The 15,064-nt window shown below is 32.7% G+C and overlaps 1 protein-coding gene across 1 annotated transcript; it reads right to left on the bottom strand.

Annotated features, from left to right (window-relative positions):
- Positions 1 to 4,134: 4,134 nt before the first annotated feature.
- Positions 4,135 to 14,725, bottom strand: LOC139486066 (uncharacterized). Its single transcript, XM_071270758.1, has 2 exons — positions 14,487 to 14,725; positions 4,135 to 6,440 (listed from the first exon to the last, which is right to left on the bottom strand). The coding sequence occupies exon 2, from the start codon at positions 6,425 to 6,427 to the stop codon at positions 4,988 to 4,990; it is 1,440 nt and encodes a 479-aa protein (XP_071126859.1). The 5' UTR covers positions 6,428 to 6,440; positions 14,487 to 14,725; the 3' UTR covers positions 4,135 to 4,987.
- Positions 14,726 to 15,064: the final 339 nt, after the last annotated feature.

The raw sequence follows: 15,064 nt of genomic DNA, 5'->3' as shown, positions 1-15,064 counted from the left end.
TTATAACATCTGTTTATCGGTTTATATCTGTAAACCAATATTCTGTTTATAAGTATAACTGTATTGATTCATTACAGATAACCTATTTTCTATTATCATCATGATCACACGCCAGGTTTGATAAGCATGTTGATTTAACCTCTTATAAATCTGTCAAAATTTTGTAAAATTCCATGAAGGTTTGACAAAGTAGTTGATGACTGAAACACTCCAGACAGAAGAAAAAGATTGACAGTCAAACTCATAGATTGAAAATAAACTGACAACGCCACGGCTAAAATTAAAAGACAAACAGACAAATAAAAGTACAGAAGACAAAACATAGAACACTAAAGTCTGATATAAATTTACAATAATTACACTGGCTGTACACTTTTGATTGAAATGATTTAGTTGTTTGGAGAATTTTGTCCTTAGTATGCAAGAAATGTTTGCAACTGGAAATTAAGCTTACATACAGCAATCAATCATTTAATTAGTTAGTTTCAGAAAATATGAGTATTTTTGCCAAATGCTTAGAAATTTGACAATAGTTAATAAGACGCCTACCAGTACTTTTAAGACAAAACGTGTAGTTTAACCTTGCTGCATTCTTTCACCGGTAGCAAAAATATCAGAATCAAAACTTTTAAATACAACAGCTTAACTAGGGTACCTGTAAAGTTTATATGATAGTAAACACACATGTATATATATGATGTCACACATAGGTTTTGGCAGTTTGTCATTTCCAATTTAAACTTAAAATACAAAAGCAAAGTTATCCATAGCATACACAAAACTTGATATTATAGAGCCACAAAGAAATCTGTATTTCCCAGTAATATTACGTATTAATTTTATTGAAATGACTCTGCCTTTATCAACCTGTCCAATCTCTCCACAATCTGTTTGTCATGGCTATGGGATTTAAGCAGAACTTAACAGTGAGGCATTTCATTTGTGGAAAACTAGTACAGTTTCATGATATTCATGTATGAGACCAGAATAACAAGCTTACTATTATTTTGAATTAGCAATAAACTGCCAAAGGAAGGGGGAAGTCAGCATAAATAGCAGGTTATTCAGACCATTGAGGTTGTTATGTACTAGTATAAAGAATCGATAATAAAAAAATAATTAACAGTTAGTTTTTAACCGGAATTCCAAAGAAAAATATCGGTTATTAACTTTGTGATTCACGGAAGGCGGCAAGGCGGTCGAACGGACGGTTGCCTAACATTGTCCATTCAATACCTTAAAAAATAACCTGCTCCTTTCCGGAGCACCTGAGATCACACCTTGTTGTTGGTGGGGTTTGTGTTGCTGCTGAAACTGCTGAAGTTTTTTTTATGACTGAAGCAAACTTTTTTATTTTTTTTTATTTTCAGTATTTTCTTGATTATATTTATTGATTTTGAATAACGGTGAGACATATATAGATTCCATCACTGCAACAGATGTGTTACGATATTTCTCCACTGGTGACAATTAAATGTTAATATATAAAGTGCGAGGCTTGCCAAGCTTTTGAAATAATTAAAATTTACCTGTCGAGAGTGGAGAAATATCACAATACACGAGTTATAGTGGGGAAATCTGTTCCTCTTATGATTTTTATCCTTCCTTTTTAAAGATTTGAAGATGTGTATTTTTTATGTGACGTCATCGCGCATTATTGCATTTTTTATGACATTACAATAGAAAAGTTCAGAAGAAACAAAGAAAACACAACTGACCAACATTTGCCGAGAACAGATATTTCACTAGTGAGGAGAAACATTTTTCTCATACCGATGAAGAAAAATGAAAATAGCACACAAATGAGAGAATATGATTTTAAGATTAATAGTAAACAAAACTAACTTCCGAATCTTATACAAGATTGATAGAATATTCTTATCGCAAATTAATTGGCTGCAAGCGGATGTTTAAACAACACTGGATTGTTTCTTGAGTGACATGCAGTGATCAGTAGTTGTTATCTTCGTGTCATTTGTTTTTGTATGTCATATGTTTTCGTATGTCATATCATTTCGTATGTCATATGTTTTCGTCGGTTTCAACTGCATACCTTGTGGCGTGTTTTTCGGTTTCTGTATTTAGAACAATAACATCACTACAACTTGACAAATTTAAAACATGTTCAACGTCGCTTTTTAAAGACGTTAGAACAAATTTAATAAAACTGACCTATTTAGCCATTTTTATTTAATATCAAAAATATTCATCACTAGAATAGTTGTGGAAAACAAATCTGTAGGGTTAAAATAAAGTCCAGATATGTTTTTTGCCTCTCAGACATCTGATCTTCATGACATGTGACTGTCATGTGTTATTATGGCCGTTTTAATTACAAACCAGCGAGTTAATTAACAGGGTTCTTATATAAAAATGTTTTTCAAAATCTAATTATTCAATATTTTATTGACAATTTTTTTAAACATCCTTGATACATAAAAATGAGTACAGTCTTAACTTTTTATATTTAATCCTAAATTTTGAAAACTGCATTTTATTTTAGAAAAAATAATGTATTTTGTACAAACCAGGTGCCAATCTGAAATTAATCAAAATCTAACAATTCCAGCACATGAAACACCAACCTAAAACTATTTACCAGTAATTTTTAGTACTGAAAAGTATTAAATATATTTTTTTTATGATTCAAGCAATCACCAGAACCACGACTTTGAAAAATATTAATTTCCGGATTTTATAGTCCTTTCCTGTCCGTGTACTGATCCAATTTTTATTTCAGGTAGCAATATACAGTTAGAAGTTTAGTTTCGCATTATGGCCCCTGTGAATTTTTTAAATATGAAAGTTTTTGTACAATAAAATTGATTTTTAGATAATTGAAGAATAATATAGCCTTCTTAGTGGGTTTATATGAACATTAAGATTGTTTTTAACATATTTTATAGGCCATTTATATGATTGACAGTCCGTATTTTCCTATCCGTACCGTTCATAGGTCCATTATCATTGTAGTTTTTATCAACAAAGATTTTGCGCTCGATCTTTTCAATTCAATTTTATGGAAAAACGAGCAGATAAGCATATGATTTTTTTGGGACCACTTAATAGATATAAACCTATGGATTCAGGAAAGGTATTACTGTAATTGATTGAAATTTTCCTTTAGACCAAATTTTGGAGACTTTTGTGACATGTTCACCCCCCTTTTTTGCTATATTTTGTATCTAAGAAATGCAGATTGTTGCCATGGTTACACCCAAGAGGGATTATATTTCACCCTTGTGACCATTAGAAATCACATCCTTGGAAGATTCTCTTTCTATAAGTATATACATGCATAACACACATATAAAACCTTCTTTGTTAGACAGGAGGGGAAAGAGGGTGTTTAAAAATTATGAGTGTCAATTTTAAGTTTTTTTCCTAACTGTGTATTGCTACCTCATACGAAAACATATGACGCCGTTTTTTTTACATACAAAAATCGCAAAGTTATTGGAAACAGTAAAAAATCGTAGTAAGCCTTGACAAAAAAAAAATAGATACCTAAAATCAATCTACATGACATGCTTTTTAAATTTGAGTAAACACCTTAATAAAAACTCAACAGTGAAAACCGTATGCAGTAAAAAATGTTATTAGTACGATAACACATTACACGATGATAATATACTGTCCGATGATCTTGTCTGATTGTCGTCTTTTAGCAACTTAATAATATGCCACTTTATTAAAAGACTAAACTTTAACATAAATTTATTCATGTTGCCCTACTGATACCAATTAATTGACTTCGTCTTGCGTACTTTTATCTGTCCTGAAATACTGCATCATTGATACTTCCATGTTATCTGTAAATGTGCATTTTGGTGACCAGACCTTTCAACTTGGTAATCAATTCGGGCTTAAGTGACGAGCCTTCTTTACTTTAACAAGGAAGGGATTGTTGTTTTTTTAATAAATTTTAATTTTCAGGCGACCTAAAGCTCTTATCTTATTTCTGCTAAATTCCGTGTTAGTTAAATGGAATTTGGTTTTGCTTTTCAATATCAAGGAATGGTGAATACGTAGGTATGCTTTAGAACTGTCATTTCTTTGTTTAAGAGCTAATAAAAATAAATCCTTTTTTTTTTTATCTGTTTAATCAATTGCTAAGAGAGAACATGGCATACAAATACATAGTAGAAGATATAAATGTCTGACTAGTTTACTATTCGTCAACGTACGAGTGACTTGAAAATCCGAACATTTAAGTTCGAAGTAATTACTTCAAATCAAAGCACATGCATACCGAAAGTCGAACATCTATACTCAAGAAAACCCTATAGCCTATATGTGTTAAACATTAAAAAATATCAAACTTTAAACCCATAAGGGAAACAAACCAAAACCAATTTAGAGGCAAATAAACGATGGATACAACAGATTTACAGAGACATATTTGCTATTGACATGAGATCCAAAGACAAAGTATTTGTCTCTGGTTGAAATATTTGTGGGAGTTCAATCATCGCTCTCTGTGAGGGTGCGCGCGACTCTGATTTTAATTGACAAGGATTACCAGTTTTCTCGATTCTCTGTCTAACTTCAAACAATTAAAACTGTCATCTTTGATAAAGGAAACTAACTTGAAGTAATGTTGAATATGTTTAAACAAATAAAAACGATGTAAATTGAATAGTCGATTTCGCAGTAGTAAACTTTCACTGTATGAAAAGGATTATAGATAATTTATTTGTTAGTTTACCTGGTAACTAAAAGATTCCACAAAACACCATTGATTAAATTTTCATGATACCATAATACATACCATGCAGAAATTCCGAATTTTACACACACGTATCTATAAAGAAACGAAATCTGCACATTGAAAAAACCCAAACCAGTAGCAATTACATGAACGACTACATGCATTTACACTCAACGACAAAAGTTAGTTTAATATATGAAGCGTTCAAACACCAAAGCTTGACACAAACACCACTATGATTTATAAGTTGAGTTTCACATAAAGAAAAATAGTTTTTCAAAACATGTGTACACCACCAGGTTTTCTGTAGGCGTGCTGAAGGCCAAGCAGTTCCTTAAACCGGCCTATGCGATCGGCATCAAGACATTCAATCTCCGTATAAAATCTTTTCAGGTCTAGTAACATCTTGGCATAACTTAAAGTAGCCTGTCTGAAGGTATCGGGACTCATTGATCCATACAAGTTTTTGATGTCGTCCTCTTGTCCAAAGCTGGTGTCGGGAAACATTAGAACTAACCAGGGATTTCCATAGAAAAAGTGTGGCAGCGTTTTGGATCTAATACATAAATCCAGAAACGACAGAAAATAACCCATGGCCTCTTTGACGCCTGACAATGAGTTATGCTCTTTTGGTATCGTTAGTAATGTTATACAATGGAAACATATTGTTTTCAGGTGATTTGAAGCCGCAACTGTGTGAAGCTGATTCGTGCCGTCCTGATTGGAAACGTATGTCTTTAAGATTCGACAAGCCGTCATCAAGAACTGTTGACTAGGATTCAACTGGCAGACGTCTAGAATATGTCTCTCATATCCAGACGTACAAACTCTCCACAAGGAGTCCTTGTCGCTTGTCATTACTGAGTTAGGCATATGGACCCATTTCATTACGGCATATACAGGGCAAACCATTTGTCGAATCCCATTTGGCGAGTTGGTCGTATTAGGATCTGGAACATAATCGTGTCGCAAAAGAAGGGCTGGAACAATATCCATATCCAAAGATTTATTGAATGATCTGGATTCCATTCTAGTAGATTGTCCTTGCAAAGTAATGTTAGAAAACGAGTGGAATAAATCGTTTATATCTCTTTCATTATTTAAGGTTATATTAATGTCTAATGTTGGTGGCTTGGCAGTTCGTCTGAGAGAAAAGTTTGTCTCTCCTGCCCGTAGTTGTTCATTCACCAGTTCACGGGTTTTGTCGATAATAGATTCGAATACTTTTAAGTGTAGATTCCTTGAGTTGATGAAGTATTTGTTCATACCGACTTTTTGAAACACTTCACATTTTCTGGTCCATGGGTATCTTTCTAACAAAGCTTCAGCATTGATGACCCGAAGCCGCACCAACCCAAGAGCATCACCTGGGGCAGGTTCTACAATCATTCCATTTATATCAAATATGAGGATGCTATCAAACTCAAGAGCATCAATGACTTTCAATCCCTCTCTTGAACTACCAAACTTTATCAACTCATCATGGAGAACCAACCCTTCAAACTGTTCTCCTGAAAATTTACGTATTCCTTGCATTACTACCTTGAGAACTTCATCTGTTGTACGACGGTGATCTTCAAAATTTTTAGGATTGATATTCTGCAAATGTTCATTTCTTGAAATTAAATATTGTAGGTCCTGTTCATTGGGACCAAAGATATAAAGCGGTTTACGCCAGTTGTTCATATTAACACCTACTGATTGCAACGTGGCCATGGTCTAGTTGGGTCTGAAAATATATATTTCATACATAAATATAATTATAGCAAATTTATGACTGTATAAGTTTAAGTTGAACAAGAATCCTCACCATAGATAGGTGCCAGACGCGTGTTTCTTCTACACAACAGTCACACCCTTATACGAAATATTTAAAAGGCCAAACAAAGACGGAAGTGGAACATATTTTAAGATATTTCACATCTAATATACTAAAAATCAAATCTTAATCGTGAGCTATTCTAAAGGATGTTCATTCAATAGTACGATTTATATACTCATAAAGTTCGGTATGTTTGAAAGACTTTTTTCAATATTACCGACTTTTGACTGACTTTAGTAGAACATCCTGATACTCGGCCAGGTAATGACAATCAAAAGATTTAAATCACACAGATGAAATATAAACTCCAAAGTCGATAAAATAATAAACAAAAAAATTGATAGATTTTTTTTATATACGCTCAATCGATGATATTGCTTCGTATAGTTTGTTAAACGAATAAGAAAGGTTTGGTGGAGCATATAAGGATTTGATTTGTACAATTGGTACGATATTAATGGTGTGTAAGAGTGGTATTTATGGTATGGTTGGTACGATTGGTATTGATTTTTACGATTGGTATTTAAGGCATGGATGGTAGAATTAATGTTAATGTGTATCACTCCCAAACGTGCCCGTTCCCCAAAATGTGTCTGATTTCCCGAAACGTGTCTTTAAAAGTTGATATCGCACAAGCGTGTCCGATTTCATAACCCCCAAACGTGCCAAGTAATTGTTATTTGCCGAAACATGTTCTTTTTAAAACGCTTGAACTTCTCAAAACTTTTAGTTCTCAGTAACGTCAATAACGTAGTAATTTACGACAATTACGCAATTGGAAATGTTGGGTTCCAATTGCATAAATCTTAAGAAGATGAAAAATGCATTCACAAGACAGTCCTTCATTCCTCTTTATATATCAGATGCCGTTTGCAATTAAAGTTTGGGAAATTCTAACTACCACTAGATAATAAGGCTTTATATACCTATATGGAGTTATTTTCTTTCAGAACGACAGGTCATTCTTTTTCAGAATCAACCCGGACGATGCCATGTTTCAATGATATATGCTTCAAGGCAGAAAATAATGACCTGTGTGAGGTCATTATTTTCCTTGATAAACATGCAATCTATGATTTACTTCAAAACTTTATTCGTCTAATAGTTTTTTGTTTCCGATTTGGAAATTTATTTTTTAAAGTTCAATCGATGATGGGTGTAAAAGAAGCCGTCATTGTAGTCCCGCATTTTAATTTTAGAAACAAATAACGTGAAGTTTTGTTAATTGATCGCTTCAATAAAGAAACATTATCATATATTTCAGATGAATTTTAATGTAGACTTTCATAAAATAAATCAAGATTTAACATATTCGTGTCACTTAACGTCCAGTGGCAAATATTTCATGCATGTTCACTGAACGATATACAATGAATAGGAAATCATACTGTGACCAACATGTGTTCATAATCGTCTTCGTGTCAGTTCTGAACTTTTTAAAATTTATGTTTACCTTTTACTCTATCAAATGATCAACTAATAAGATAATCTTATATTCTATTGAATAACATTAACGTAACTCACGTAAGGGTCGGGTGCGGAGGGTATATAATTATATCCTGATTATATTTTAATAAAATGTATTGCTATTCAAAAGACAATCTTTCTGAATTTTTCATTCGATTCAAGTAAAATTGTTAAAAAAAATAACCACTTTTCCGCGATAGAAATAACATAACAAATAGAGAAAAAAACATACCCCCTCCCCCTTTTCCATAAGCTAAGTGGTACTATAAATTACTTACAATGTGTCTTGTATTTGTCATACACCGTTATCGGATGATGACAATACATTTGTGTCTTACTTCATGCAGTTACAGTAATATTTTTATTGTGTATGGATAATAATTTTTAAAAGGTTTATATCTAAATTATTTAGTGAGTTTTATTTCACATTCTACATGAGCCGCAGGGCGTATTAAATCCTGAACACATTAGAAAGGAATATCCCACTTTAGTGTTGTCGGTAAAATAGGACACTAAATTTTACAAATCTTTATAAAATTAATATTTTTTTGACGGTATATAAGTCAGATAATGCATATTTTAAGGTTTTTCTTGTTGTAGAACACACCTCGGGGTGTCAGGATTGTTCAAAGAAAGACCCCCCCGGTCGGTCTTTCATTTGATCAATACTGACACCCCTCGGTGTGTTCTACGACAAGAAAAACCTTAAAATATGCATTATCTATAACATATGTACGGGGACAACAGAGTTGAATTTCAGCATACCACTGACGGCACCCTGAAAGAGTTATTACAATACTTTTGATGTATAGAGAGAAGGAGATATCTTATTTGATATCCACATTTCAGCATGACATTGTTGCGTATTTTTACTTCTTGCACAGCCTTGGTAAGGTATATACTGTTAGTTTGATAAAGACCTTAAGGATATTATTTTTACTAGTAATTAAATGATAAAAAGAGTTTGAGTCAACGAAAAAGCAATAAACAAGTAACGAGGACACATTTGGGGGTTTTTATATAAAAAAAAAATAATGAACCCGATTGGGTGTTAAAGAATGACATGCTTTAGCGCCTTTTACAACTAGACATGTTTCGGAGTTCAATAACGTTATATAGATACGTCTGAGGGAATCGGACTCGCTTCTGAGTGTTACAAATGTATAGTTGTACGATTGGTAAGAAAGATTTGGATGTTACGATTGGTAAGACATGTTTCTTTGGTACGATTGATATCAATGGTATTCTCCTATTGTTGTGATATAAATGATCGGAATAATTACTTTATTTGGAATCGTAAAATAAATTGTGTGTAACTATAGGGTTGAAATTTAATGAAATATTCATATATATATATATATCGAGGTCAATAAATCATTGACATAATAGACAACTTTCGAGTTCGTTGCAAATCTGTCAAAAACTTTGGTTTTAGTGAAAACCATTCGTGCGCTTTGGGGTGTCGTCAAGTCCGTTCCTTTGTTAAGCGATTAGTGGAAAAGTGATAATGCTATATTGAACGAATTATTCGTCAAATTAAAATTTTAAAATTTATATTCAGCACTGCTATCATAAGGGAATTGTGATAAGTTACCTACGGAACAAATATTAGATTTAGTTTATCCTGCACAATGACGATCACTAAAACGCTTGGTGAACATTAATAGTGCAGGGATACAGGCGGTACCCTCTATCTGGTAAATGGCGTCATAAAGACGTGCATAATTGGCGAGGTTTTTTTCCGGTGACAAACGCAAAAGATTTGGTGTTGAACACAATGTTGACGGCTGTACCACTATGTTTGAATTTTTTCCTATGTGTGTGTTTGTTTTGATCACACATTGTTGTCAGTATAATGGAATATATGCGAATGTCATACAGGTGAGAGGTTTGGTTAGCTATGGTTAGCTATAGGATATTTGGTCTACCATTTTCTGCATGTGAGGATGTCTGTGTCAAGTCAGGAATGTGACAGTTGTTTTCAATTCGTTGGTATGTTCGAGCTTTGGTTTTGCCGTTTGGTACGGGAATTACGTATTTTTGTAATTTTCTTTTTCTATAATAAATATTTCCCCTGTTTAAATCTTTAGTATTTCTTACATTCGGCCTTCCTGGTTTTATTCAAATACATCTGTATGCAGATACGATAATTATCAGACTAAATTAACATATGTTCCGAGCTCATATTTTTAGGCTTTATCTTAGTTTATTAATATTTATTGATCTTAAACAGTTCATACTTTGGAAACTTAAAATTGATTTCTGAACATTGATTCGGGGAAAACTTCCGGAAATCTATTTTGTAATTTTAGTATAATATTGCAACTTTGCAGAAAATCTTGTTTGAATAAATCGTTTTGTCAATTTTTGAATTAAAAAAAAATGAGATCTATAGTATCTCCTAATGTAAACTTTTTAACAACTATTAAATCAATATATCCAAGTAGCATGAACTTGGAAAAACAGACTATTTGTGTGAAGGAAATGACCATCCTCATCAAAATCATGACATCGGGACAAAATTCAAACTTGATATGTTACTGGTCATGATATATAAAAAATATCAAATTAATATTTTTAGCAAGAAGAAAAGATAAAAACTGATTGTCGGACTGACTGGTCGAAAGACTGGAGGAAAGTAGACGGAAGGAGTACAAACCTATTGTTCTCTTTGACTTCGTAGGTAGGGAACCAATAAAATCATGATGTGAGAAGTAAAATGATTGATTGATTAATTGATTGATTAACGTCCAGTATCATATATTTCATTAGATAAATCATGTACACAGCTGTTCGAGAAACGTGTTGTCTCTCATACATATGATTTGATCTCTTTTTAAGAGAACATACTTGGTTTGGTCCAAACAAATTACATACAATCAAATCAATTTGATAAATAAAACAGTGTGGATACTTATAAATGATATTGTTTGACACAGGTTTTCATATTTAGGAAGGAAAACTTATGCATCCGTCATTAAATAAAGAATATTTTTATTATAAATCGATACACCATTAACTGAAGGTAGTAATGCCATCAAACGCCAGGCGTCAAACAGTGATTTCGGCTACTGTTAGCGTCAAATTGGTAAAAATTTTACCGTGATTCGTCAAAATATCCTTATCGTGATTCGTCAGAGGTCTCAAATAATTACCGTTACTGTCATTTTCGGAGAAAAAAATAACGTGATTCGTGAAAAATCAGTCTATGTTTTTATCGTCTAAAAGAAGTTGAACATTTTCTTGTCATACACCAAAAATCGTTAACGTCATTTGGCAAGAACCTTTACTGGTATTTTTCATGGAGGTAGAAGACAGAAACTGAAAGTAAATTTATAATCATTATGATAAATATAGTAAAAATTAATTTTTGCCATCATGAAAAATAATTATGGCAATTAATACATAATTTTATAAAGCTGTTCAAGTATTCAAACAAATATGAATAAAAGAACAATTATAGAAATATCTAAAGCAAATGAAAAAAGAAGTCAAATCTGCCCGGTTACTCTCACGTAAATGTACACCATACACGTCATTCTTCTTTCTACTGACCCAGATATAATGGTTTTTGGAAAACTAGAAACTATAAATAAGCGTTACACATCTTAACATGCTAAAGACATCGATTAATGTGATACATTTAAATTCCTTGATTGAAAAAAAAAAGCGATTTCACTTCACCTTTAAAAAGTATATCAATATATTCAACAAAGGGAAATCAAATGATAGAAATATATATGAAAACAAATGCTATTAAAAATGATTAATGAGCAGTAAGTGGAAGCAACGAGGATTAGGCGTACACAATTATTAGCTTGGTATATTTAATGAGATTTTATTTATATGTTATGTTATTTAAGAGTTGATTACCTCTTATTCGTTAACCGACGTATATTTTTCTGCAGTTCATATACCAAAATGTGCACACAGTCAACGCTATTTAAATAAATATTTATTTATATCTAGGTCAATACTCTATTGACATAACTAAGATTCGGTGTATGTTGAACACAATGTTGACGGCTGTATCACTATTTTTGATTTTTTGTCTATGTGTCTGTTTGTTTTCTTCACACATTGTTGTCAATATAATGGAATGTATGTAAGAGACTTGGTTAGCTATAAAACATTTAATTCCCCATTTTCTGCAGATGTCTAGATAGGAGTTTGACAGTTGTTTTCCACTCGTTGGTATGTTCGAGCTTTGTCGTTTGATGAGGGAATTCCTTTTTGGATTTTCCTTTGGGCTCAATACTTTTGTAATTTTCTTTTTGCATGATTAATATGTCCCCTGTTTAAATCTATAGTGTTTCTTAAATTCGACCTTCTTGGTTTTTATCACATATTATAAAGATATGATAATCATCAGACAAAACATATGTTCCGAGCTTATATAGTTTTGCTTCATCGTATTTTATTAATATTTATTGATCTCAAACAGTTCATACTTTGGAATTTCAAAATTGGTTTCTTAACATTGCTTCGGAGAAAACTTTCGAAAATTCATTTTGTAATTTTGGTAAAACTTTGCAGACAGTTTAGTTTTGGCTAATCGTTTTGTCAAATTTTAATTAAAACAAATATATGAATCATATTAATAGCGGTATGCATATTCTATTGTTACTAAAATAAAACCAAACAAGCATTCGTAGAGTTTTGCTCGGCAAAAAATATAGTCCCCTACCGGTAAATATTCCATTATAAAATAAAATGCTAACTTGATCTATAGTATCTCCTTATGTAAACTGTTTAACAACTATTAAAATGAATATCTCCAAGCAGGATGAAAAAAATACCAAATGCATAAAACAGACGTTTTGCGTGAATCAAATGACTATTACTCATCAAAATCATGATATCGGGATAAAATTCGGACAGAGGGATGAAAGATACCAGAGTGACATTCATATTTGTCATGTCTGGTGATGAGGGAAAACCTGACAAACCAGACAACACCGTGTCCATGGTGACGTCTGTTTCGGACCTTTTTATACTGGTCGACGTCTGAGCAAGTTTCCTGTTTGATCTTCGAAAGTTCGTGCAATTTGAGTTTTGCTACTGGGCGGATGATGTCCTCGGGGAAAAATTGTCCACCAGCAGAGATATCGACGCAGTGTTTATAGAAGAGGGACGAACGATACCAAGGACAGTCATATTTGTCATGTTTGGTGATGAGGGGGACACCTGCCATATCAGACGACACCGTGTCCATGTTGACGTCTATTTCGGACCTTTTTATACTGGGCGACATCCGAGTCAATTTCCTGTTTGATCTTCGTAAGTTCATGCAATTTAAGTTTTGCTACTGGGCGGATGATGTCCCCGGGGACAAATTGTCCACCAGCAGAGATATCGACCCAGTGGTTATAAAAGAGGGACGAAAGATACCAGAGTGACAGTCATATTTGTCATGTCTGGTGATGAGGGGACACCTGCCATATCAGACGACACCGTGTCCATGATGACGTCTGTTTCGGACTTGATATGTTACTGGTCATGAAAAACAATATATCAAATTTCAAAGTAATACCTTTCAGCAAGAAGAAAAGAGTAAAACTGATTTGTCGGACTGTCTTGTAGACAGACTGGCGGAAATACAGACGGCCAGAGTGCACACCTATTGTCCTCTTTGATTTCTTAGGTAGGGATGTGAGACGTAAAATGGTTCATTGATTAATTGATTGATTAACGTCCAGTATCATATATTTTATTAGATAAATCATGTGCACAGCTGGTAGAGAAACGTGTTGTCTCTCAATGACATGATTTTATCTCTTTTTAAGAGAACCGACTTGGTTTTGGTCCAAACAAATTACATACAAACAAATCAATTTGATAAATAAAACAGTGTGGATACTTATAAATGATATTTGTTTGACACAGGTTTTCATATTTAGGAAGGGAAAGCTTATCATTAAATAAAGATTTTTTTTATTATGAATCGATACACCGTTAACTGAGGGTAGTAATGCCATTAAACGTCAGGTGCCAATCAGTCATTTCGGCTACCGTTAGCGTCAAATTGGTTAAAATTTTACCATCAAAATATCCTTATCGAGATTCTTCAGAGGTCTCCAATAATTATCGTTACCGTCATTTTTGGAAAAAAAATAACGTGATTCGTCAAAATCAGTCTATGTTGTTATTGTCTAAAAGAAGGTAAACCTTTTATCGTCATACACCAAAAATTACCGTTAACGTCATTTGGCAAAAACTTTTACTGTCATTCGTCATGAAGGTTCCACCACTACGACCCTCTTAACTATCATTTCTTTTCGATTAACGCCAATGGCGTAGTTGTAGAAGACAGAAAGTGAAAGTAAGTTTATAATGATAAATATAGTACACATTAATTTGTGCAATCATGAAAAATCATTATGGCAATTAACACATAATTTCAAAAAGCTATTCAAGCATTCAAACAAATATGAATAAAAAAATAATTATAGAAATATCGGAGGCAAATGAAATAAGAAGTCATACATGCACGGTTACTCCATCTCTCACGCAAATGTACACGTCATCCTTCTTTCTACTGACCCAGATATAATGGTTTTTGGAAAACTAGAAACTAAAAATAACCGTTACACATATAACCATCAATCAATTTGATGCATTTAAATTCGTTGATTAAAAACGGCGAAGCCTTTCACTTTTAAAAGTCTATTAATATATTCAACTACACAAAAGAATGACAGATATTTAAAAAAATAAATTCTATTAATGATCAGTAAGTAAACGAAACGAGGGATAGCCGTTCCAAATTATAAGCCTGGTATCTTTAATGAGATTTTATCTGTGAATAAGGAATGCCTTTCAAAGTTACATAATCAAGGTCCTTAAATAGAATATGTTAAAATGAGATAACGTAAAATTTTCAATTACATACCCGTTATAAATAAACTCAGACATGGGAGAAAGATCTTGTTGTATTGATATTCCTTCGGTTGATGTAAATAAAAATGTTTAAATGTTCTACGAATTAGTAAGTTATGACATAACTTACAGGCGAATGATTATTATAACGTCTGTTTTACTGTTAGTAGCATTGCTCTGCATAT

The sequence above is a fragment of the Mytilus edulis genome, chromosome 8 (genome assembly GCF_963676685.1).
Source record: "Mytilus edulis chromosome 8, xbMytEdul2.2, whole genome shotgun sequence".
Classification (NCBI taxonomy): Eukaryota; Metazoa; Mollusca; class Bivalvia; order Mytilida; family Mytilidae; genus Mytilus; species Mytilus edulis.
This window is presented reverse-complemented; position numbering and strand designations above follow the sequence as displayed.

Bases quoted from the DNA above. Each gene is read 5' to 3' on its own strand.
- LOC139486066 (XM_071270758.1), bottom strand. From the start codon at position 6,427: ATGGCCACGTTGCAATCAGTAGGTGTTAATATGAACAACTGGCGTAAA.